Genomic DNA, 25,390 nt, shown 5'->3' on the forward strand with positions numbered 1-25,390 from the left:
CAAATGTTGGCGAGGGTGTGGAGAAAAAGGAACTCTTCTGCACTGTTGGTGGGAGTGCAAACTGGTCCAACCACTGTGGAAAGCTGCGTGGAGATTTCTGGACCTACTAAACATAGAGCTTCCATATGATCCAGCAATTCCACTCCTAGGTATTTACCCAAAGGACACAGAAACATCAATTCCAAAGAACACCTGCACCCCTGTGTTTATAGCAGCACTGTTTACAATAGCTAAGCTTTGGAAACAACCCAAATGCCCAAAAATAGATGACTGGATCAAGAAGATGTGGTACATATATACCATGGAATATTACTCAGCATTCAAAAAAGATAAACACATGCAATTTGCAGCAACATGGATGGCGCTGGAAGGGATCATGCTCAGCGAAATAAGCCAAAAAGAAAAAGAAAAATACCGGATGGTCTCACTCATAGCAGGAATCTAGAAAACTTAAATAAGGGACCAGGAAAATGAATAACTATAAGAAAGTGAAAATCAAAATCAACAAAAAACTATGAACCAGAGACACTTTCAGGGGGGCAGGGGCGGGAGGGGAGGGATTGGGGTCAGAATGGGGGCGCTGCAATTGTATGGGGAATATAACAATAAAACTTATTATCTAATAAAAAAAATAAAAAAAAATATAAAGGGGAATGATTTGGCACACAGGTTGGGTTTTTATGTAATCTAAGTTGTCATGAATTCATATTAGTTCTATTTTAGGATGTTATAAATCCCGATAGTAATTAAAGAATCAAAACATTGCACAACAATATTTGGCTCACCTATGTTCTCTGCCTTCATTATTTACAACAGCCAAAATATGGAAGACCAAATATCCACCAATGGATGCACAATTAACAAAATGTGGTAACTATAAAAAATGGGAGTATTAGCCTTAAAGAAGAAAACCTGTCACATGCTACAACATGGATGAATGTTGACAGCATTTTGTATGTGAAATAAATTAAGTTATGAAAAGACAAATACTATATGATTTAATTTATATAAAATATCTATGTAGTCAAATTCATAGAACAAGAAAGTAGAATTGTGAGAAAATGAGTTGTTGTTCAAGGAGTATTCAGGTTCATATTCACATAATGAAAAATTTCTAGAGATCCGTTGCACAATAATATGAACACAATCAACATTACTTAATTATATATTTAAAAATAGGTCAGATGGTAAATTTTGTTATGTTTTAATAACAATTTTTAAATGATGAGAAACATGACCTACAAAAAGATAAACTAAACACAAAATGGGGGAATATAGAAGAAACAAGAGACCAAAGTTGTAAGACATACAGAAAACAAGTATCAAAATAGGAAATTTCCCTATTACCAATTACTTCAAATTTGACTTAATGACTGAAAATCTCAAATTAAAGGCAAAGAATAGCACAATGGATTAAAAAGGCAACCAACTTTAGGCAGGCTATAATTTTGATTGAAAGACATAGACAGGTTGAAAGTAAAAGGGCAGTATAGTTAGCAACAATAATCAAAGGTGGTTGGAATGGTTTTGAAACTATTGAATAGGCTTTGTTAGAAAATATTATGAAAAAAAGAACGAAAAGTTACAGCAGACAGTAGAGAAATTCAGTGAATAAGAGACTACTCTGAACATTTATATGCAAATCTACCAAGACTTCAAAGAAGAACTAGTAGTTATCCTGCTCAAATGCTTACAGAAAACTGAGAATGAAAGAAGTCTTCCAAACATATTTATGAGATGAACATTACTCTAATACCCAAACCAAAGACAACACAAAAAAAGAAAACTACAGACCAATTCCCCTTATGAACACAGATACAAAAATCCTCAATAAAATCTTCACAAAACCAAATACAACAATGTATTAAAAGGATTATATACCATGACTGTGTGAAATTTATTTCAGGAACATAAGGATGGTTCAACATCTGAAAATCAATCAACATAATTCACCACATCAACAATAACATAAAAACCATATGATCATATTAATAGATGCTGGAAAGCAGTTGATAAGATTCAACATCCATTTGTGATGAAACTTAAAAAAACTGGGCATATATGGAACAAACATATCTTAACACAGTAATGACAAACCTACAGCTACATCATTCTCTCTTTTTTAAACCATTCTTTTTTTTTTTAAATTAATTAATTTATTTATACAAGCATTAGGTACAGTCAGAAGTGCACGAGGGTGAGAGAATTTACCAGAGCCAGAGCGGGGAGCAGAACAGGCAGAAGGACCAAAGTACACTGCTGAGGGGAGCGGTGGGCATGGCAGGAGAGGTGTGCACACCATGTGGGACCTGGTGGCTGGGGATCAAACAGGCGCTGCAGAGGCTGTGGGCAGCTTTGCAGCCCAGCGCTCAACTGCTCCACCACAGGGGAGGCCCTACATCACCCTCAATGGTGAAAAACTGAAAGCTTTTAAACTCAGATCTGTTACAAGGCAAGGATGTCCACTCTCACCACTACTGTTTAATACCCACTGCCTTCTGCAGAGCAATTAGGCAAAAGAAAGATATGAGAGGAATCCAAATCAGGAAAGAAGTAAAACTATCATTATTTACAATGACATGATAATATACACAGAGAAACTTAAAGACTTCACTGAAAAACTAAAACAACAAACCAGTTAAGCAAAGTGGCAGATTACAAAATCAATACACAAAAATCAGTAGCTTCCTATATATGCAAAAAAGAAGCTAGTAGAGGAAGAAATTAGGAAAACAATCCCACTTACTATCACACCAAAAATTAAATACCTAGGAGTAATTTTAAATATTTTTTTTTTTTTTTTTTTATAGAGGCATGCTTTATTTATTTGTTTGCTGGTTTGTTTGTTTGTTTTGTTTATACATGCACTGGGTACAGTCAGAAGCGCGGGAGGGTGAGAGAATTCACCAGAGCCAGAGCGGGGAGCAGAGCAGGCAGAAGGACCGAAGTACACTGCTGAGGGGAGCAGCGGGCGGCAGGAGAGGTCTGCACGCCATGTGGGAACCCTCCTCCGGTGGCCGGGGAGCAGCGGGGATCGAACCGGCGCCACAGAGGCCGCGGGCAGCTTCGCAACCCAGCGCTCAACCGCTGCGCCACCAGGGAGGCCCCCTAGGAGTAATTTTAACAAAGAATGTGAAGGATCTGTGCAAAGAAACCTGTGACACTGTTAAAAAAAAAAAAAGGGAAGACACAAAGAGATGGAGTAATATTCCCTGCTAATGACTGGAAAAATCAATATTGTCAAAATGGCCATCTGATCCAAAGCAATTTATAGATTCAATGCAATCCCAATAAAAAAATTTCATGGCATTTTTCCAAGAAATGAAACAAACATTACTGAAATTCAAAAGGAACCAGAAAAAACTCCGAATACCCAAACCAATCCTGAGAAAATGAGGAAGAATGGTGGTATCACATATCCCAACTTGAAACTATACTAATTATACATGACACTGTAACATAAACAGACACACAGACCAAAGGACTAGAACTGAGAGCTCAAAAATAAACTCAAACCTATATGGAGAGTTAATTTTTGACAAAGGATTCAAGAATATACACTAGAACAAGGACAGCCTCTTTAATAAATGGTGTTGGAAAAACTGGACCAGTACATGCAAAAATATGAAACTAGACCAGTTTTTCACACCATACACACAAGTCAACTCAAATTGACCAAAGACTTAGATGGAAGACCTGAAACTATAAAATACATAGCAGTTAGTAAACATAGGCAAAACACTTCATGACAAGTGATGTCTTTGTGGATTCATTTCTAGCAGGCAGCAAGAAAAACAAAAAGAGAATAAACATAATTGGGACTATGTCAAATTAAAAAGCTTCTGTACAGCAAAAGAAACCATCACTAAAATGAAGACAACTTACTGAATGGGAGAAAATATTTGCACACCATACATCTGACAAGGGACTGATTTGAAGATCTATAATAACCTCATACAACTCAACAAAAAGAAAATGAAAAATCCAATAAAAAATGCACAGAAGAACTAAACAGACACTTCCCCAAAGAAGACATATAGATGAGCAACAGTCATATAAAAAATGTTCATCACATTCATCAGGGAAATGCAAATCAAAAGTACAATGAGATACCATCTCACACCTCTGAGAATGATTCATATCAAGATCAGAAGCAAATGCTGGTAAGGGTGTGGAGAAAATGGAACCCTCTTACATTGTTGGTAGGAATACAGAATGGCCCAGCCCTTTGGAAAGCTGTGTGGAGTTTTCTCAAATGGCTGTGCCACATGACTAGCAATTCCACTTCTAGGTGTCTACCTGGAGAATAAAAAAAACACTAATTCAAAAGGAGTCTTGCGCTGCTATGTTTTTTGCAACCCTATTTATAATACTGAGCTATGGACTACCTAAGTGCCCCAAAACAGATGAGGGGATCTAGAAGATGTAGCATATATACACAATGGAATACTACTCCATGATCAAAAAGTTAAACTCATACCATTGCCAGCAAGATGGAAAGAGATGAAAGGGATTGTCAGTAGGAGAAACATAAATACTGGCTTGTGTAATTTGTATGTGGAATACAGAGAAACCAAACAAAGGGTCAGACAAAGACAAACTTTTAAATCACTGTTGAAAGCTGATCACAGAACTGAGGCATTGGGGTCGGGGGAAGGGACAAAAGGAGGATTGGGAAAGAGGACAATGGATATGGTGGCATACTACGGGTGCTTTGGTTGTGGGCGTGCAATGGTGACTGCACCTAAAGTGGGGGAGAGGCTATACTTTGAAAATACTAACAATGATGTGAACTAATGGTACTTTGTAAAATTTTTAAAAAATATTTGAAAATTCAGAAAAGAAGGTATAGTTTCTGATCCAGCAAACCCATTTCTGGTTATCTATCCAAAGAACATGAAATCACAACTCAAAAAATTATAAGCTCCACAATGCCTATTGTGGCATTATTTAAAATAACTAATACATGGAAGTAACCAGTGATAAGAGAACTGGATAAAGAAGATGTACATATACATAAGGAAATACTATTCAGTTATAAGGAAAAATGAACTTTTGCCACTATCACTGAAATGGAAATAACCTTAAGGGATTATGTGACGTGACATAAGCTAGAAAGGTAAGACAAATATTGGATGATTACATATTTATAATATAAAGGAACAGTGGACAAACTGATAAAGCAAAATAAAACTAAAATGGTGAGTCTATTCAGCTCTTTGCAGATTGTTGTAATCAGTCCTTTATCATTAATGTTGTGTGCAAAAATTTTCTACCAGTCGGTAGGGTTTCTCTTTGTTTTGGTCACTGTCTCTTTTGCTGTGCAGAAGCTCTTTAATTTGATGTAGTCTTAGCGTTTATCTTTGCCTTCACTATCACTGCTTGGGTGATGAGTCTTTAAAGATGTTGCTGAGGTGTATGTCATGCAATTTGCAGCAACATGGATGGATCTGGAAGGGATCATGCTCAGCAAAATAAGCAGGAAAGAAAAAGAAAATCACTGGATGGTCTCACTCATAGCAGGAATTTAGAAAACCTAAATAAGGGACCAGGAAAAAGACTAATTATAATAAAGCAAAAATCAAAGTCCACAAGCAACTATAAATCAGACACACACTATGGGGGGGGCCTAGGGGAAGGGAGGAAAAATTGGGGTCAAGATAAGGGGGGTCAAAGCTAGATAAAGAAGAAATAAAACACCTAAACAGAACAATTACAAGCAGCAAAATGGAAATGGTAATCAAAAAAAAACCTCCCCCAAAACAAAAGCCCAGGACCTGATGGATTTACAAATGAATTCTACCAAACATTCAGAAATGAATTAGTGCCTATCCTTCACAAACTCTTTCAAAAAATTGAGAAGGAAGGGATAATACCAAACACATTCTATGAAGCCAACATTACACTAACAACAAAACCAAAAAAGACAACACAAAAAAAGAAAACTACAGGCCAATCTCTCTAATGAAAACAGATGCAAAAATCCTCAATAAAATTTTAGCTATCAGGATCCAACAATGTATCCTTAAGATAATTCACCACGACCAAGTAGGATTCATTCCAGGGATACAAGGATGGTTCAACATCTGAAACTCAATCCATATAATTCAACACATCAACAAAAAGAAATATAAAAACCATATGATAATATCAATAGATACTGAGAGAGCTTTCGACAAAGTATAATACCCATTTATGATAAAGGTCCTTGAAATTCTCGGCATACAAGGAACATACCTCAACATCATAAAGGCCATATATGACAAGCCCATAGCCAGTATCATTTTCAATGGTGAAAAGCTGAAAGCATTTCCATTAAGATCTAGAACAAGACAAGGATGTCCACTCTCACCACTGCTTTTCAATATAATACTGGAAGTCCTAGCCAGAGCAATAAGACAAGAGAAAGACATACAAGACATATCACTATTTGCAGATGACATGATAATATATATAGAGAACCCCAAAAAATCCACAGAAAAACTAATTAATCAGTTTAGTGAAGTGGCAGGATACAAAATCAACATGCAAAAATCAGTAGCCTTCCTATACACAATCAGTCAATCTAAAGAAGATATTAAAAAAGAAAATCCCTTTTATTATTGAAACAAAAAAAAATCAAATACTTGGGAATAAACCTAACAAAAGAGGTAAAGGACCTATACAAAGAAAATTATAAAACACCATTAAAAGAAATAGAAGACACAAAGAAATGGAGAGATATCCCCTGCTCATGGATTGGAAGAATCAAAATGGCCATCCTTCCAAAAGCAATTTACAGATTCAATGCTATTCCAATAAAAAGTTCAATGTCATTCTTCAAAGAAATAGAACAATTATTGATGAAATTCATATGGAATCACCAAAAACCCCAAATAGCCAAAGCTCTACTGAAAAAAAAAAAAAAAGAGGAGAATGGAGGCATCACACTCCCAGATTTTAAACTATACTACAAAGCCACAATAATCAAAACTGCATGGTATTGGAATAACAACAGACACACAGACCAATGGAACCAAACAGAAAATCTAGAAATAAACACACAGATTTATGGTCAACTAAACTTTGACAAAGGAGCAAAGAATATGCACTGGAGCAAAGAAGGCTTGTTCAATAAATGGTGCTCGGAAAACTGGGTCACCACATGCAAGAGAATGAAGCTTGACCACTACCTCACACCATGTGCAAAAACCAACTCAAAATGGATTAAAGAACTAGACATAAGACCTGAAACCATAAAATATATAGAAGGAAATATAGGTGAAACAATACATGACATGCACTTAAAAGACATCTTTACAGACACATCACCCAAAGCAGTGATAGTGAAGGCAAAGATAAACAGCTGGGACTACATCAAATTAAAGAGCTTCTGCACAGCAAAAGAGACAATAACCAAAAGAAAGAGAAACCTCACCAACTGGAAGAAAATTTTTGCTCACAACACTAATGAAAAAGGACTGATCGCAAAAATCTACAAAGAACTGATGAGACTCAACAAAAACAAAGAAAATAATCTAGTCAAAAAATGGGCAGAAGAGCTAAAAAGAAACTTCTCTGAAGAGGAAATGCAAATGGCCAACAGGCATATGAAAAAAGGTTCAACATCACTTGCAATCATGAAATGCATCAAAACTACAATGAGAAACCATCTTACACCAGTGAGAATGGCACATATTAAAAAGCTAGCAACAACAAATGTTGGTGAGGTTGTGGAGAAAAAGGAACTCTCCTGCACTGCTGGTGGGAGTACAAACTGGTCAACCACTATGGAGAGCTGTGTGGAGATTTCTTGACCTTCTAAAGATAGAGCTTCCATATGATCCAGCAATTCCACTCCTAGGTATTCACCCAAAGGACACAGAAACATTAATACCAAAGGGCACCTGCACCCCTGTGTTTATAGCAGCACTATTTACAATAGCTACGCTATGGAAACAACCTACATGTCCAAAAATAGATGACTGGATCAAGAAGATGTGGTACATATACACAATGGAATATTACTCACCAATCCAAAAAGATAAACACATGCAGTTTGCAGCAACATGGATGGAACTAGAAGGGATCATGCTCAGCGAAATAAGAAAGAAAAAGAAAAATACTGGATGATCTCACTCACAGCAAGAATTTCAAAAACCTTAATAAGGGACCAGGAAAAAAAGACTAATTCAAAGTAAAAATCAAAATCAACAAGCAACTATAAACCAGACTCACAATATGGGGCTGTGAGGGGTGGGGAGAAGGATTAGGGTCAAAATAAGGGGGGTGCAATTGGATTGGGAATATAACCAAGGTGAAAATGCATACATTGTACAAAAATGTAAAATGATGTAAGAATTATTAAAATATTAAAAAAAATATAAGGGGGGTGGGAATTGTATGGGGAATATAACCAAGATAATAATGCATACATTGTGCAAAAAATGAAAAATGATGTAAATATATAAAATTAAAAACATTAAAATAATAATAAATAAAACTAAAAAAAAAATAAACTAGTGGACACTGATAACTGAAGTGAAGTTACCACAGGTTAATCAGGTGGGAGAAAAGGTTAAGGAAATTAAAGGGATGGTGGTAGGTATTCTTTTGTTTTTTTTTTTTTACATAAGTTTGTTTTTTATTCAAAATTAAAGACATCTATAAATAAGGAGCATAAATAATTAAGGAGGACACCTTAAGGAGCCTCAGCACGGAGAGTAATAATTAGCAGCAGTTTTGAAACTGAAGGAAGGAAACAAACACTTTTTTAGATCAAAAAATGCATCAGGAGAGTGAAAAGGCAGGCCACTGAATGAGGGACGATATCTGAAAATGATTGCTCCAATAAAGGAATAATATTCCTAACACATAAAGAACTTCTATAATCCAACAAATAATCCAATTAAAATGAGCAAAGGATTTGAAAAGACATTTCCCCAAAGAAGATAAACTGTCAATATATACATAAAAAGATGCAATCAACAACACTAGCCATTAGAGAAATGCAAATCAGATCCACAATGAGACATCACTCACACCCTTTGAAAGTTGCTAATATTAAAAGAAAAAATGAAAGTGTTGGTGAGAACAGGGAAAAATTTGAATTTTTACACATTGTTAAAATGTAAAATGTTGTAGATGCTCTGGGAAAAGTTAGCAGTTCTTTAAATAGTTAAACAGAGTTTTAATATAATCCAGCAATTTTACTCCTAGTTATGTAATCAAAAGAACTGAATGAAGGTGGAGCTCCAATGAGATACTTATACACCCATGTTCATATAGTGAGAGTTCATGTAATGACAGTAGTTCATATAATGACTAGTCAAAAGGTTGAAGTGTCCATCAACAAAATGTAAATAAACAAATGTGTATATACATATAATGATATGTTATTCAGTCATGAAAAGGAATGAAATTCTGATACATGCTACAAAATTGATGAAACTTACAAATATTATACTAACTGAAATAAGGCAGATTACAAAAGGAAAAATATTCTATGTTTCTACTCTGGAGCTACCAAGAAGATAAATACTGGAATGTAGAGAAACCAAACAAATGGTCGGACAATGACAAACTTTTAAATCAACACTTGAAAGCTGACCACAGAACTGAGGCATTGGAGTGGGGGGGAAGGGACAAAAACAGGATGGGGAGAAAGAGAACAATGGATTATGGTGGCATATTACAGGTGCTTTGGTAGTGGCTGTGTTATGTATATTAATACACCATCATCTCTGTAATCTCCTTAATCTTTTCTCCCACCCTCTTAACCTCTGGCAAATTCACTTCAGATGATCAGTATCTGTTAGTTTATTTTTATTTTGCTTTGTCAGTTAATCCATTGTTTCCTTATATCACCCATAAATGTGTAATCATCCAATATTTGTCTCATCTTTCTAGCTAATGTCACATAATCCCTTCAAGTTCTTTTCATTTCTCTGAAAATGGCAATACCATACCAACACATGGAGAAAGGAAGTAGAATAGCATTTATTAAGACTGGGGGGAAGGAAAATAGGGACTTACTGTTCAGTGGATACAGAGCTTCTGTTTGGGTTGATGAAAAAGTTCTGCAGATGGGTAAATGGTGATGGTTGTACAATGCTGTGAATGTACTTAATGGCACTGAACTACATTTAATGCTTAACAGGGGAAAATTTTTCTCTCAATACAAAAAATCAATAAAATAAATACAAGACACTTCTAATTTAGTGCCAAAAGCAGATTTCCACAATTCATGTGGGGAGCCAGTATAGTGTGCTGCAGTATTTGAGTTGACAGGCTCTGAATGAAGCTGTGCTGTCCAGTTTAATCCTGGTTCCTCATTGCAGCTGTGTGACCTCAGGCAACTTGCTTTATGCCTGTAGTTACAGTGACTGCATGTGAATGAGGATAATATCTTTCTCATAGGATTGCTGTGAAGATTAATGAGTTAATCCACATAAAAATTACGGTTCTTAGAGTGAGTTAATTCATATAAAGACTGACACAAGTCAAGGATGAACTCTTATTAGTAGTAACTATCTAAAACCCTCCAATTTTGAAAAGTCTTTGTGATCTGAACCGACTTTGGTATTCAGATTCAGAAAATGATCTAGTAATCAGGAGATTTTCAGATGTACAGGATCAGAAACAGGTTTTATTATTCTATTTTGTCTAGTCTGCTGCTCTATGTGCTTTCCTGTAGATTTTAGAAGGTAAACAAGAAACATTAGGTAGCTTTCATTTTCCTTTCCTTCCATACTTCATTAACTTGCATAGTGAAGAGTTCTTTCAGTTTACTCTGAAACATGAATTTCTTGTTTAAAGTTGCAGTTACTAAGAAACGTACATTTATAGAAGGTTGATAGCAGTATGTTTGCTCTAAAATTCACACTGGGTACTTATTTCAATGTTACATGTTTCTATTTAAAATTTGAAAAAAAAATGCTTTGTCTCATAGAAACACTATATACTTACCAATTGAAGATAAAAATCACTAGGGCTATTTATGTGGCAAACCATAACTGAGACATCTGTCATTTCTTTAGGCAAAATAGGTGGATGATAGTGTAAAGCTGTATTTTTTCCAGAGTGACTTCTTGGGGACTGTGATCTAAACCTAATTAAAGCATAATTGAAAGAATAAATAAGAGCTATTTCCTTAAAGTATTTCTTCTTTCAGTGACTTTTATTTAGAGAAAGGACTTGAACATATACTGATTTATCTCTCAAGAAGTATTACAAATTCCCTCTTCTACATAACAATTCTTTGACCTTCAACTATCAAAACAGGTTACATAAGATGTCAAGTCTCAAAAGTCAACAATTTACCTTCAGATTTGTGTTGGGATATTGTTAAGCTGGAGCTATATGTTCTACTTAGATTTAAGGTTTCTACTCTTTAAGCTGAGAAGATAGCTGAAGTTTATGGGAGAGTACAGTAAGGTCAGCTGAGGGATTCTGAGCCCCGTTCCAGCTCCCAGGTTCTACTTTTTTTTTTCCCAGAGTGGAAGCTCCTTGGGTCTCTTACAGAATAATCAAATTGCTCAAGACAGAAAGTATCTTCTAATTTTTGGGTTAGTAATGTTACTTTGTTCTTCAGAAATAGGGAAGAAGGAAAGAAACCTGTGGTGATCACGAACTTATTCTAAAGGTTAGGAAATTTAAATTAGGAACTGCTAAATTATAACTCTTGAAACCTTAGTAGAACTGCTTATAAAGATACAGGAATCTAAAAATAATGCTCAATATCTACAAATGATTTTTACCTTAGCTACCTTAAAAATCAAATTATCTGCATACAGTTTTTAGAGAAATTGTACATACAAAATCCAGCAATATTTTTAGAGTATGCTGAGGTTCACTCTAGAGCCCATAGTTTTTAAAGGCAAATTTACTATTTTATACTCTAAAGAAATATTTAAGTTTTAGTAAGTTACCTACCTTGCTAGTTCCATAAAAACTAATGCATCTCTAAGAGACACAGGCATATCACTGCTTATTTTATTTGTTGGTGGTTTCTGCAGATCTACAATAAGTACACCATCTTCTTCTCTAAAAACTTTCATTAAAACAGCCTTGTTATTTACCATTTTCAAAAATTCTACTTTAGCATCTTCTCCCCATCCTTCATTCTGTGAAAAAAGTAAAATTCCAGTGTACTTAGTAATTATAATTATCTCTAATGGTATGATGCTCTAGATTTAGCTTTTCAATACTAATCAAAGTCTGAAAATTTGTGCAAAAGTACTGATCCAACCATAGCTATTAAACAACCGATGCCACAAACTCAAGGACAGTCTTCACATATGCAGAGTACATAGATCACACCTTGATTTTATAAGATAGTCTCAAATTGTCCATAAGCTGTTGAGCTTTAGAGTTGTATTTCACTTTTGAATACTAATGTGAGGATTATGAATATTTAGAAATATTCGCAAGTACAAAGCAGAATGTAACAAGAACAAAATGTCATGGAAATAGTGAAGAAGTACATATAAACATCCAACACACCATATATTTCTCTCCAAATTTATTTGACTTCAAAATTTAGTTGTTTACTTGGATATTTAAACTATCATTACCCTTATATATGCTTATTTAACTCAATTTCCCATTAAGAAATTTCCAAATATGAAAACTGAAATTCATTTCCTTTTCATTATATTACATAAAATATATGTTCCAAGAAAACTAATGCTTTGAATCTACATTCAGCAATCTGATTGTAAATACATAGCTAAAATAAACTAAAATTTAGTCCCCGAAGAAATACCTTAAATCCCACTTACTGAATTCTGTGGAACAATGTCTTTCAACGAGCAGAGTTGTGCTAATGGTTGAATGTCTTTCAGGAGTACTTCAATATGTGGTTCAGACTTCCTTAGAACCAGACATAAGTCATTTAGCACTATATGATGCTCAGCAATGTGTTCTGATCTCACATGAGTATCACCAACTCTAGGAAGAATTCAAGTCATATTTATTAAAATAATGTTTCAAACCTAATCTTGCTTTCCCATTACAAAAGGTATGCATTTCTAAGGAGAGTCTCAAGCTAAATCATCTAGAAAGTTATATTCCAATTCACATTTTCTTATTACATAGGCAATCTAAATTTTATAAGCAAAGACACTGCTTCTACCTACAGAATTAAATATCAATTGCCTTTATCTCATATACCTATTCACTTTAAACTTAAAGGGGATAATGAATTCACCTAAGTAGAAATCTATTTATTTATAAAGCAATGGACAAAAAATGACTGTGCTAGAGCTAACCCTTTGCACTCCGAACCATTCTGGACATTGGCTACCAGGTACTTGACGCTACTTTGCGGTGGAAATGTGCATTTACAGACTCTCATATTATTTAGTATAATTTTGGAACCAAGTAACATATTATAATGATATTGGACTTATATGAATTGGGTGACATCGAGGAATGTATATTTGCAAAAAAAAAACCAATATTTTATTGTTTATAATTTTGTACAGTATGATAAGTTTTGTAACACTCCCCAATATGCATTGCAGGCTGATTAGTGTATGTTTGACATGTCTGTATAGAGGTCTATCTGGAGCTCATCTTTACTACCACTTGTGTCATGAGACTCATTCGTGGTTGGGTGCTTTGCCATTGTTCTAATAAAAAATATGAATAAATGCATGGGTTGAAAATTTCTAATTGTTATTACTAACTGACAAGATGATATTTACCAAAATAGCTTTCACCAAACAATTTATTCACTAAGAAAAGAATCACTTTTCCTATTTTCTCCTTGTTAGATCTATGTGCACTGCTCGAAGCTTCAAACCAAAATGAGCTCAGCTTTGAAAATCTTTTCCTCCAGATGTAGACTTGTTTATTTGTAATTATATATCTCACTATACAGTGCGCGCTATGTTCGAAAACCGACCTTTCTTCTACAAACTCCCCTTATCGCTCTTTTCAAGTGGCGTCGCGAAGTGCTCGGACTGTCGTGAGCACACATCTCACGTTCTCGTCTGACACAAAACCCGCTGACATTTCTTGTATATATCTTAGTAATTTTACGATATTTTGATTTAATTTCTTGTGCCATTTCAAGATAAAACTTCAGGGAAACATGCATGTCTCAAAAAGTTGCGTTGAAATAACTCAATTCCCCATAATCACTAATAAATTGCAATGTCCCCTGAGAGGAGACATCCGAGTGATATGCTAGAATTCCGATGTCCCCTGAGAGGGGACAGCAGACTGCAAAGGGCTAATATGAGTTCTTACTACAGAAACATTTTTAGTTTGCTTTATTTTTCTAAAGACTGGGGGAACATTTTTGAATACCTGGAGTTATTTCATTTCACGGAATATTTTTAGTTATGCCACTTTAACATGTATTTAATGAAATTACAAAAATATGACTAAACTTTTACTCAATCATCCTGAAGCTAACTGTAAGACTTTATTTAAAAGAAATTTTGGGGCATCATTCCCTGCTTTGAAGAAACATAGAAGAATAATTAAATTTGGATACATCAGAGAGCTCCTTTTCTAAGTTCCCCATCTAGTTACTCTGATAAATAATACTTTAATTTAGCATTTATACAAATTACAGAGCAAAATAAAAGATACATGCCCAGAAAGAACAATAAATTCTTCTGCTCTACCCCTTTCTCAATTACCTTTATTCTTCAGTCTCCACCCCCCCCCCAATAAAAATAAGAGGCAAGAAACATATAATAATTATAAAATATACCCTGTGACAATTAGGACTTCAGAATTTCCAAAATCTACCATGAATATTTGTATTAGTGCAACTTCACGGACTGAGAATTTTGTTGAAGTACTAAGTTTTCTAGTATTTTCACTTCCTTTTGGAATTAATTCAGTGATAGTTCCTCGACACCACATTCCATTTTCAGTACTGTTGACAAATATTCTTGCACCTAAATAATGAGGAAGATGAATCACTATCAATGTTTATAGAAAAAAAACCTAATAAATTCTAATTTATGAATATATAATTAGTTCCCACACTGAAAGGTATTTGTTTATTTACTGGTGATACAGTAATGAGTCAAGTGCTTTGAGAAGGATAAAGGTAGTGGATTATGACAGTTTCTAGTCATAATACAGAAACTTATGAGCTAGAATAGGGAAGGAAAGATGAAGAATACTAAGTCAGCAATCACTTATTAAGGACCTATGTTTTATGAACCATGACAAAGATTAAGGAGGCTGTCCTACCATACAGAAGTTCAGAAAGGACAGAGCGGCAAACACATGACTATGTGTATGGTACTCACACTGAAGCCTTCTGTCCTCAGGCATGCACACACACGTACACATACACAAATACTGAAGTTTGTAACATACGCTGGTAGAATAAAGGAATGAACAATTATTTTCTCTTGGTAAAGGGGAGGGAGTATAAAGAAACAGTGAAATGCAGTGTGCGAAAAGCCAAAATAACAAATTAATACACCCTGGGGGTAAGAGAGGGGGAAGATGAACCAAGGATCTAGCCCCAGAGGGGCATCTTAAGGAGGGATAAAATTAATTATCTAATAATATTAATGAGGACAAAAGATCAAGGAATAAAGAGGTCTGAATTTAATTGTTTACTATGAGCTCAGCAATGTTCTCAGTGTTTTATGTTTGAATTCGTTTAACTTCCCAAACAACCCAGTAGAAACAGTGCTTCCATCATATAGGTAAAGAAACTAAGCAAAAAGAGGCTGATGACTTCACCTGGTAAGAGAACCCAGGCTGTCTTAGAGTCCAGTTCTCAATGACTAAGCCATACATCACAGAGAGATGCTGCTAAATGACCTCCATATATGCTAATAAAAATAGGATACTTGAGAAGCATAGCAAGACAACCTTTAAAATTAATTTAATTTAAAACCGTTAAATTAAACCAAGCAACCAAAATACCTGCTTAGTTTCAGATTATGCACTCTTCCCTTTTGTTGCGATAAAGCATGCAATCATTATTCCCTAGTTTTAAATTAAATTCTGTTAAGCATTCTTTCTTACAATAGATAAAAGCCTTTTGAAGCACCATTTGTTGTTCTTTATGAAGAACACTACTAGGAAAAGAGAACAAGGGAATACCTTCCTAAAGCAGCATATGGCATTTTTTAAAAGATTTTTTTTAACTTATTTTTTGCATAGAGAAACAGGGGTGTAGGCCAGAGATGTGGGGGGTGGGTGAAAGGATTGAGTGGGGAGAGACAGAGTAGATAGATTTACTGAAATACACTGCTAAGGGAAGCAGTGGGTGAGACAGGAGAGGTCTGCTGCGCCATATGTGGTTTAGCTCCCACTGGATCAAACTCAGGCGCTAGCAGTGATAGGGCTGAGATTAACCCCTATGCCACAAGGGAGGCCCTAATATATTGCATTTCTTGTAACCAATTTCTCAAAACAGAAATTAGTATATAATCATGTGTATTTACTTTGAAATAATTATCCTTAACAGTTTTAAACAAAGAATGGCTTTTGGTTTTTCTTAGAACATTATCTGTATGCTCTGAACTATTTATTTGGGGCATGTATTAATTTCTGCATTCATGTATATTTTGTAGTCATAAAAATTAAGTTAAAAATTAACACTACACTTCCCTTCTCTTGGCTGCTCATACCTGAAATTTTTTTTTTTAGGTTTTATTATTCATTTTTGTCAGAAATATATGATGATCACAGATGTCTGTTATTCTGATAAGATACAAAGATGAGCTGAGAGTTAATTAGACTTTCAAATAAGTACTAAACAGTTAATGCTAAACAGTTAATACTTTTTGGTATTCATTATTTATGGGCACTGATTGGCTACTAACAGAATGAGAAAAATATAAGTCAAACAAGTCATAGCTTTATCTTATAGCAAAGTATAATAAAAACTTAGTTAACAGTGTTATAAGGAACATCTGAAACAAAAGCGTAAATTATAGCAAATTTTAAACCATAAAATTTAATTGGACTATTTACCAATCGCAGCCCTCTATGTGGCCCTATGAAATGGATGTCATCATCCTCTTGCACATTATTTAGCTATTTAATGACATCCTCCACATTTACATGTAGATATCAAGGGACTATAGTCATGCTATAAGGACTCATCTTAAGAGGATCAGCTTACCCTGGAGCAGAGGGGGCATATATATAAAATCCATCACAGGTTTTGTAATTTAAACAATAACTGACCTGACTCCATAATGGAGTTTTGTGTATTATTTCACTCAACAGTCAGTTTTAATATTTAGTTAACATACCAAAATAAAATTTAACTTATGCTAAATAATTCTAGAACTTTTCTGCTTACAGTATGAATCTGTTATTAAAAAAGGTCTATGTGGTTTGGTCAAATTATCCAATAATTGCAAAACCTTGATACTTTAAATTGGAGTAATATTTTATTACCTAGCTCCAAAATGTCTGAAGGATCAAGGTGTAAACTCTCATTGCAAAACTGATTCACCTTCTTTTCCAATATTGTTACATTTTTTATTTGTGCATATTTTCGAATGTAGAAGTGACAAGGATGTACCACATGGCTTACAAAAACTAGCTCTGGAGAACCTGCATAAGAATATTTAAATCACATTAATAAACCACATAATAGGAAAGAATTCACAAAAACTGACATAATATCCTCTAGTAGAATGCTTAGGATCCAGGAAAGAGCTCAAACCCCAAATAGTAACCAGACAGAGAAACAGATCCCAATTTCAACAATGAATTATTTAGTAACCTGAACTGCAAATATTTTACTTGCAAAATATATTAAAAGTGGAATTGCAGTTCATGTGGTAGTTAGAATCTAAAGTCAGAATATATGTTAGAACTACTGGATTAAAACAAAACTTTAGAAATTACTTATAAACAATATTTGGAATTCTGGGTGAGGTAGGGATAAGGGTAGAGTGAAGATATTGAGAAGTGGTCTGTATATAATTGTAAATAAGCCACGTTTTTCTACTGGTGTGAATAGATCTACAGATTATCATGTTAAGAATTAAAAGATCAGAACAATGTGTATGGTATGTTATGGTTTCTGTAAAAAACCAAAGAATTAGAAAAGTAATATATGTGTATTTGTGTAAGTACAAAGTTAACTATAGAATGGAGGGAGGGACTGAATGGCAAGAAATATAGGTTTGGGGAAAAGTTTCACAAGGTTATTTTAACAAGTCTATATTGATTTTTGAATAGTGCAGATGTTTTATCTAATAAAATGATATAACAACAAAGACGAGAGGAGTAGAATTAGAGACAGTCAAGTATAGAAGATAGATGTTAAGAGTAAAGATAGATGATAAAATGTTTTAATTATCAAATATAGATCACTAAGAATACCCACACTAAAGATAATATAAACATACGTAATGAGGAGACAGCTGAGAGAAGTGTAATAAACTTCAGAAATATTTTTGCCAATAATTGTAAACACTTTTTAATATTAAAAGTTTCAGTTATCAGTAAAATTCTATTCATTTCCTTAAGATCAATAAGAGTTACTATAAATACACCAATAAACTGTAGTATATCAAGTCCAGTCAGTTGTTAAAATACCTGCTTTTGATCCAAAAGGAATAGATAGTTTTTTCTCAAGAGGCATTTTTGAGAAATGTCTAGGTGTCTCCACAAGATCATCTGTGAAATATGCATCACAAAATAGGAAATAAAGGCAAGTGCAGTAATTTTATTATGTTGACAATGGTATACTGTTTTTAAAAAGTAGGTTTAACTAACTCATTGAGGTAAAGTGACGAGAAAAAGCAACGTGTCCTTTTTTGTATTCAAAATGTCATTCTGAAATGTGCTATGATTTCACGCATATGACATACAAACTAAACACATGTATAAACAAAACAAAACAAAAATTAACTTTTAGACTATAAGATCAAATTAATGGTTACTTAGAAGAGAAGGGGGGCGAGTAAAATAGGTAAAAGGGGTTCACTGTATAGTGAAGGATAGCACTGGACCTTTAATGGGGGACATAATATATGAAGATGTTGATTCATAATGATGTATGCCTGAAACCTACATGTTCTACACCATTGTTACTTCAATAAAGTTAAAAAATGTTATTTTGGAGAGTTAACCAATGAAACAAATATTGGGAGGTGCCAGAGAACCAAAGCAGGTCTTGAAATCGGTCCCAAAGGTGACTAGCTAAACACTGTATCCTACTCTCATGTTAATGGGGAGAATACCAACACTGGAAATCTAATCAAATAATCATGAATCATTTAAATGTTATAAAATAAATGCTATTTATGATGGTTCAATTTTAACAGATTATATCTCACAGGAAAGATTTAAGAGAAGCTGTTCTTAAATTTAAAGAAAAAGTCATAAGTTTGCTTCTGTAAATATAATTGAGATATATATATTACTTTTTTGAGCATTATTTTATTTTATATATTTTTTACATAATTTTTCATTTTTGTACAATGTATGCATTTTCATCTTGGTTATAGTCCCCATACAATTCCCACACCCCTTGTTTTGATCCTACTCCCTCCTCCCCACCCTGCAGTATGTCTCTGGTTTATAGTTGCTTGTTGATTTTGATTTTTACTTTATTATAATTATTATTTTTCCTGGCTCCTTATTTAGGTTTTCTAAATTCCTGCTATGAGTGAGATGTGGTACATATACACAATGGAATATTACTCAGCAATCAAAAAGATAAACTCATGCAATTTGCAGCAACATGGATGGAGCTGGAAGGGATCATGCTCAGCAAAATAAGCCAGAAAGAAAAAGAAAAATACCAGATAACTGACATATATTTTTATCTTTTAAACAAGGATTATATGTGGGACACTACAAAGTCAAATACCCTAATTAAAACAAATATTAAATTTACACCTCAAAGTTTAGCTATATTATTGCATTCAAAAATATAAATAAAAATTATTCTAGCTTTGGAAAATGTGAAATCAGGGGCATGGGATCAACAGGTGTTAACCCAGAATGAGGTGTGAGATTATAACAGCAATATATTTCTCTTAAGTAGAGGAACAGAAGGTACCAACTTCGTTTCTAAATATAGATATCATTACAATATATTATTTACTAGTTTTTGTATTTTTACTCACTTTCCAGGTTTTCTTCAATAATTTCTTCAATTATCACATCAGGGCTAGATCCCGTCTGAGGCAGAGCTGCAACAGTTTTAGGGAATGTTATTACAACATCCTCTTTCTGTGGTTGGAATATTTTTGCTTCTAAATGTGCATTACTGGTTTCCTGTTGCAAGGGAGCTGGTGGGGCTTCATCAGTTAGAACAGACATATCAACATTTTTCTTTTGAGGCGATGGGTAGGTGTCAGGACAAGAAAATTCCTTTTTATATTTCTTTTGAACACTCTGTCCAATTTCATTTTCATGGGAATTACATCTGTTTAAAAATATAGAAGCAGGTGGCTACTTTAAATCATTTCACAAATTTTTTATATCCACTCTCAAGTCATTTCCTTTCCACATAACAGTTAATACTATGACACAAACAAAGCAGGTAAGCTATATAGTGGCTTGGGGGCATTAAAAACAGCTTTAGTGATGCATAAAATTAAATTTCAGTAATTTTTACTAAATTTAAAGAGCTGTGCAACCATCACCAAAATTTAATTTTAGAACATTTCTATTACCCAAAAAAGAAACTTTTACCCATTTGCAGCTTCAAACAAACCCAAGAATTTTTTTTTTTTTAAAGATTTATTTATTTATACAAGCACTGGGTACAGTCAGAAGCGTGGGTGGGTGAGAGAATTCACCAGAGCCAGAGCAGGGAACAGAACAGGCAGAGTGACGAAATACACTGCTGAGGGGAGCAGTGGGCGCGGCAGAAGAGGTCTGCCGCGCCATGTGGGACCCTTGCTGGCGGCCGGGGATTGAACAGGCACTGCAGAGGCTGCGGGCAGCTTCGCGGCCCAGTGCTCAAACGCTGCGCCACCTGGGGAGGCCCCAAACCCAAGAATTTAAAAAAATCTACACCAGGCATACTTAATGAACAGCTGAAGAAATAACTTGATACATTCATGTCACAACGATATGATTATAAAGAACAGTGGGTACATGTTATCAAAAGAAGTCATTTTGATTTGGTTTGGTTTATGTGTTTGATTTTAAATCAGTTATTTCTTCTTTTCATTAAAGTGTTGGAAACAGTAAAAGGTACAATCCCGAGCAATCACTAGAAATATCTACCTAGGCTAAAAAATCACCATTAGTCTGAACCATTTGGGTATATTATTCAGTAGCCATTAACCCACATCTGACTATTCACATTATACTTTTCTTTCTTACCTATCCACACAGACTTACACTATCAAATGTAAAAGTACAGAAATTACAGCAAAGAAATTTCTGAACATAACTTGTTATTTTACTGTCTATACATTTTCTGCTAAGAGGCCTACTTCCTTTCTGCTCTCCTCAATAGTTACTTGTTTTTCATGGATGAGTGAAAATAAAATCTCTATTCAAGTACCCTGCTACCCTCAAAAAACTAACCATTCTCTCCTTTCATAATCCATTAAATTTTGCATATACTATCATAATAGCAAGTATGTACTTTGTTGTTTACATATGCCATTCTCTACTTTTACTAAGTATATCTCAATATGTAGGATGATAGTGCCTAGCACAAAATCAGAGTTCAATGCTGACTAAATGAATGAATCACAAAAAGATAACTTTGACATATGTATCACTGAATACTGACCCCTTCTAGGTCTTTTAACTTGCATAGAATTTAACTGAAACTATTTTGCTCTACATATTATAATACATATATTTTATATATATATATATAATTTGAATCATATCTACACTAAATACTATTTTTTTGTCATTTAGATAAATTTTCTGTCCCTTTAAAATGTAACTAAATTATCAGTCTTTGGCACTGTCAGATACTAATGGCATATTGCATTTTTGTAAATACTTACTTTGTTGAATCCTCAAATTCAATCTTTCCCATATTATTAAACATACAGATGATCTCACTGCAATTCATATTCAACCTAAAATAAAACACTAATATATAAATGTTCTTAATAATAAATGCATTTAATACTTTCTCTAAATAAGGTGCAGACATTAAAAACCCAAGAAGATAAGGCATTCTAATTTTCTAATTTTCTAGTTATCTAATTTATCATAAATTACATTTATTTTGAGAAAAACCTTTTTTATATTTACCAATAATTAACTTTAAACTGTTATTGAAGTATCATTGTTTTACATCCTTGCTAGTGTTTTGACAGTATAGGATTTCCTCCCTCAGGAGTAGGCACCACAGCACTCCCACCACTGAAGCACCCATTGTCCTCCATTACAGGCCATTGTGCTTTCTCTGACCCTACTGTCACCCCTCCCTACGCCCTCTATGGTTAGTTTTTTTTTTTAAAGATTTATTTTTTCATTTTACTCAAGAACTGGGGTACAGGCCAGATGCATGGAAGGGTGAGAGGATTCATCAGAGACAGAGTGGGGAGCAGAACTAGGCAGACTGACAAAATACACTGCTGAAGGGAGCAGTAGGCACGACAGGAGAGGTCTGCCACGCCATTTGGGACCCTCACTGGCTGACCAGGATCGAACTGGCACTGCAAGGCTGCTGACAGCTTCATTGCATGGCGCTCAACTGCCTGCGCCACCAGGGGAGGCCCGATATATGGTTAGTTTTGAGGATGGTTTTAAAGTTTGACTTTGTCTGACTCTTTGGTTTTTCCATATGCCTTATATAAGTGACACCATCAATTTTCAACTTATACATGTCTGCTATTTTAGTAAATCTAAACTTAGTTATTATTTACTCCTGAATTATAATTTACTTACTTGGGAGAACATTTTAATTTTAGAGAGCTGACTTGCGACAATTCACTCTCAAATGTTGATTTCAAATTCCGGATAATCTAAATCAAAAGAGAAGCATCACTCACACGAATTTTCTAGTTATAAATATTGCTGAAACATAATTTAAAATTGTAGAAGGAAAATTGTACTGTTATCTTGCTAGTGTGTTCAAGATTTGATTTTAGACATTCAAATGTAGGATGTAAATAAATTTTATGATGGTTTCCCCCTAAAGGAATGTAAAATCTTTTGGAGATATTAACAGATAACCAAAGACACTAGTCAATAAATGGGACATGGTTATATAAACAGAGAAATTCTGATCAGACTAATTCTGTTCTGCATTGACATCCTCAAATGTTACTCTCTATTCTGTCTAATCTTCCTAACGAGGCTAACTAGGGTAAAGACCAAATCTTACACTTTTTTCACCTTGTAACACCTCATATGTAGTACACAGGAAATAAACACTACCGTTTTTAAAACTGTTAAGATAGTGGCACATTCTTCTCATTTAATAAAAAGTTAGAGACTTTGGAGGCAGCCAAACAAACGGCTTCTATTTTATATGTGAGTTCAGCCCAAACATGTGATCTTCTATGGGAAATGAGGCGCTGAGAAATTGAAATTAGCAAAGACAGAAATTAGCAAAGAGAAGCTATGGTTAACTCTGCTCTTCCAAAGGAGCTGATAAAGAAACATGTTATTTTCCCCCAACTCTTCTTCCTAGGTACATGATTAGATGATAGGCCATAACTGAGGCCCTTGACCTTCATGTTTGCTGAGGGTGTGGGAGAGAAGAACCTGAATGGGATCTTGAATGAAGTTTGAAGAGTTAACAGTCAAGCCACAATCATAAAAATAGAGCCCCATTTATTTTGCTACTCTCATTTGTCTCTTTTTTTTATTCGAGTGTCCTAGGAAAAAACTTTCAATTCAATGTTGTTGTATCCCACTTGTTCCCAGATAATGTGTAATAAATAACTTAATGCACCATTTCCCTAAGTGACAAATAATAACAAAAACTAAACAAATTATATTAATGTTTGTTTTAGAATTCAAACAAGAATTCTAAAGTAATGCAAATTAATATAATCTGAAAAACAAATTCTTCTTACATATTAAATTACTCCAAAGCATACAATAATTCATAAATGAGTTGTTAAATTACCTGATTCAGGTCACAATATGTTCTTAGAGAAGGTGCTGATTTTAACTCTTTTGCTATCTTCATTGCTGCATCCAAATCATTTTTCTTCTCTTCAATGGAGCTTTTGGTCATTACTACACTTGATAAATAATCATCTCTAGTTCTTACTACTTCTTCACACAGGTTCTTTTTCCTTCATTTAAGATTCCAAAGTTACTTTGAAATATTTCATAAACATTTATATGAACATGAATTTACATTAACTGAACAATTTCAAAAGTGAAATATTGATGAACTTAACATAGTAACATGGTTACATGAAGCATTCAACTGAACAGAAATGTATATTACATTTGAAAGCTATGTATATATAACTAGAGAAAAAAGTACATTTTTTAGAATGATATAGTTAACATGTAACAAATTCAGCTGTCACTAGATTAGGATCCTAGATGATTCATTCTAAAAGAATTCTTGCCTATCAGCCACATGTGCCATTACAAAGATATATTTGTACTCATCTCTTACAGGGATCTACTTGCACATTTAAAAATTTTTATCAAGAGACACATATTACATGAATATAAAAAGGAGTTTTTAAAATACACTTTGCCAAACCAGAACTTAGGTATCAATGAACTAAAATGTTCAAAGTAATCTGTAGGAAGGCATCCAGTTATTCCTGCATTACCTCTACCTCATCAGAATCCTTTCTTTGCCTATGGTAGAAACTGTCTTATCTAGGCAACTGAAAAATCTGTAACAAAAATTGTAGCACCTTACTCATTTTTTCATCTGACTTCATTATAAAAGGAGAATTTGCCACACTGTAGAGAAATGAGACTGTGACACAAGCTCTGAAGAGGAAAAGAATCCCCCAAACCTTTTAGTAATTCTCTGAAAGTCACTTCTTTAGGAGAGAAAATGGCCATTTTGATAAGTTCTAATATGTTTCCTAGACTCATGCCATGGAGTTATGTCAGCAAAATGGCAGGCTAAGAAACTCTGCACCCTCATTCTGCAATAGAGATAACAAAAAACAACCAAAAAGTTAATAAAATAATCTTAGCAAGATTATGGACTATATACAAAGGTAGATAGCAATCAAGAAAAAGCCTGAGAAAGAACTATATTCCAAATAGTAGATTTCATGTTTTTTTTCACTTGTCCTTTTCCAAGTCCTCTTTGGTACCACAGTCTTGGTCTGCAGCTGCCAGCACAATTTTCAATTCCTTCCCTCCAAGCACAAGGAGCACACAGGCCTTGTTTACAATGTTCTAACATGCTTGAGGGCACAATGAAGAGTTAGTCTGTTTCACCTAGAATTCAGGCAGTGAAAAGCAGGAATTGCTTGGGGAAGACTGCAAGAAGACTAAAAGCTAGAAATGCCCAAGCAAGAGATTATAGGTA

The 25,390-nt window shown here is 34.2% G+C and overlaps 1 protein-coding gene across 2 annotated transcripts in view; it reads right to left on the reverse strand.

Moving 5' to 3' along the window:
* RNF17 (ring finger protein 17) overlaps positions 1–25,390 on the reverse strand; it is a 190,819-nt gene that overhangs the window by 120,238 nt on the left and 45,191 nt on the right. Inside the window, exons 7-16 of one of the 2 annotated variants that reach the window (XM_054701227.1) lie at positions 24,002–24,173; positions 22,813–22,889; positions 21,921–21,995; positions 20,067–20,368; positions 18,529–18,609; positions 17,377–17,535; positions 14,708–14,897; positions 12,762–12,930; positions 11,914–12,104; positions 10,948–11,089 (exon numbers count right to left, since the gene is read on the reverse strand). In XM_054701227.1, the coding sequence (XP_054557202.1) occupies positions 10,948–11,089; positions 11,914–12,104; positions 12,762–12,930; positions 14,708–14,897; positions 17,377–17,535; positions 18,529–18,609; positions 20,067–20,368; positions 21,921–21,995; positions 22,813–22,889; positions 24,002–24,173 (1,558 nt within the window). The remainder of the gene's footprint in view (positions 1–10,947; positions 11,090–11,913; positions 12,105–12,761; positions 12,931–14,707; positions 14,898–17,376; positions 17,536–18,528; positions 18,610–20,066; positions 20,369–21,920; positions 21,996–22,812; positions 22,890–24,001; positions 24,174–25,390) is intronic. The other variant, XM_037527382.2, reaches the window with a different exon arrangement.

Source organism: Talpa occidentalis, unplaced genomic scaffold (genome assembly GCF_014898055.3).
Source record: "Talpa occidentalis isolate TD23 unplaced genomic scaffold, MPIMG_talOcc4v2.1 talOcc4.5, whole genome shotgun sequence".
NCBI lineage: Eukaryota > Metazoa > Chordata > Mammalia > Eulipotyphla > Talpidae > Talpa > Talpa occidentalis.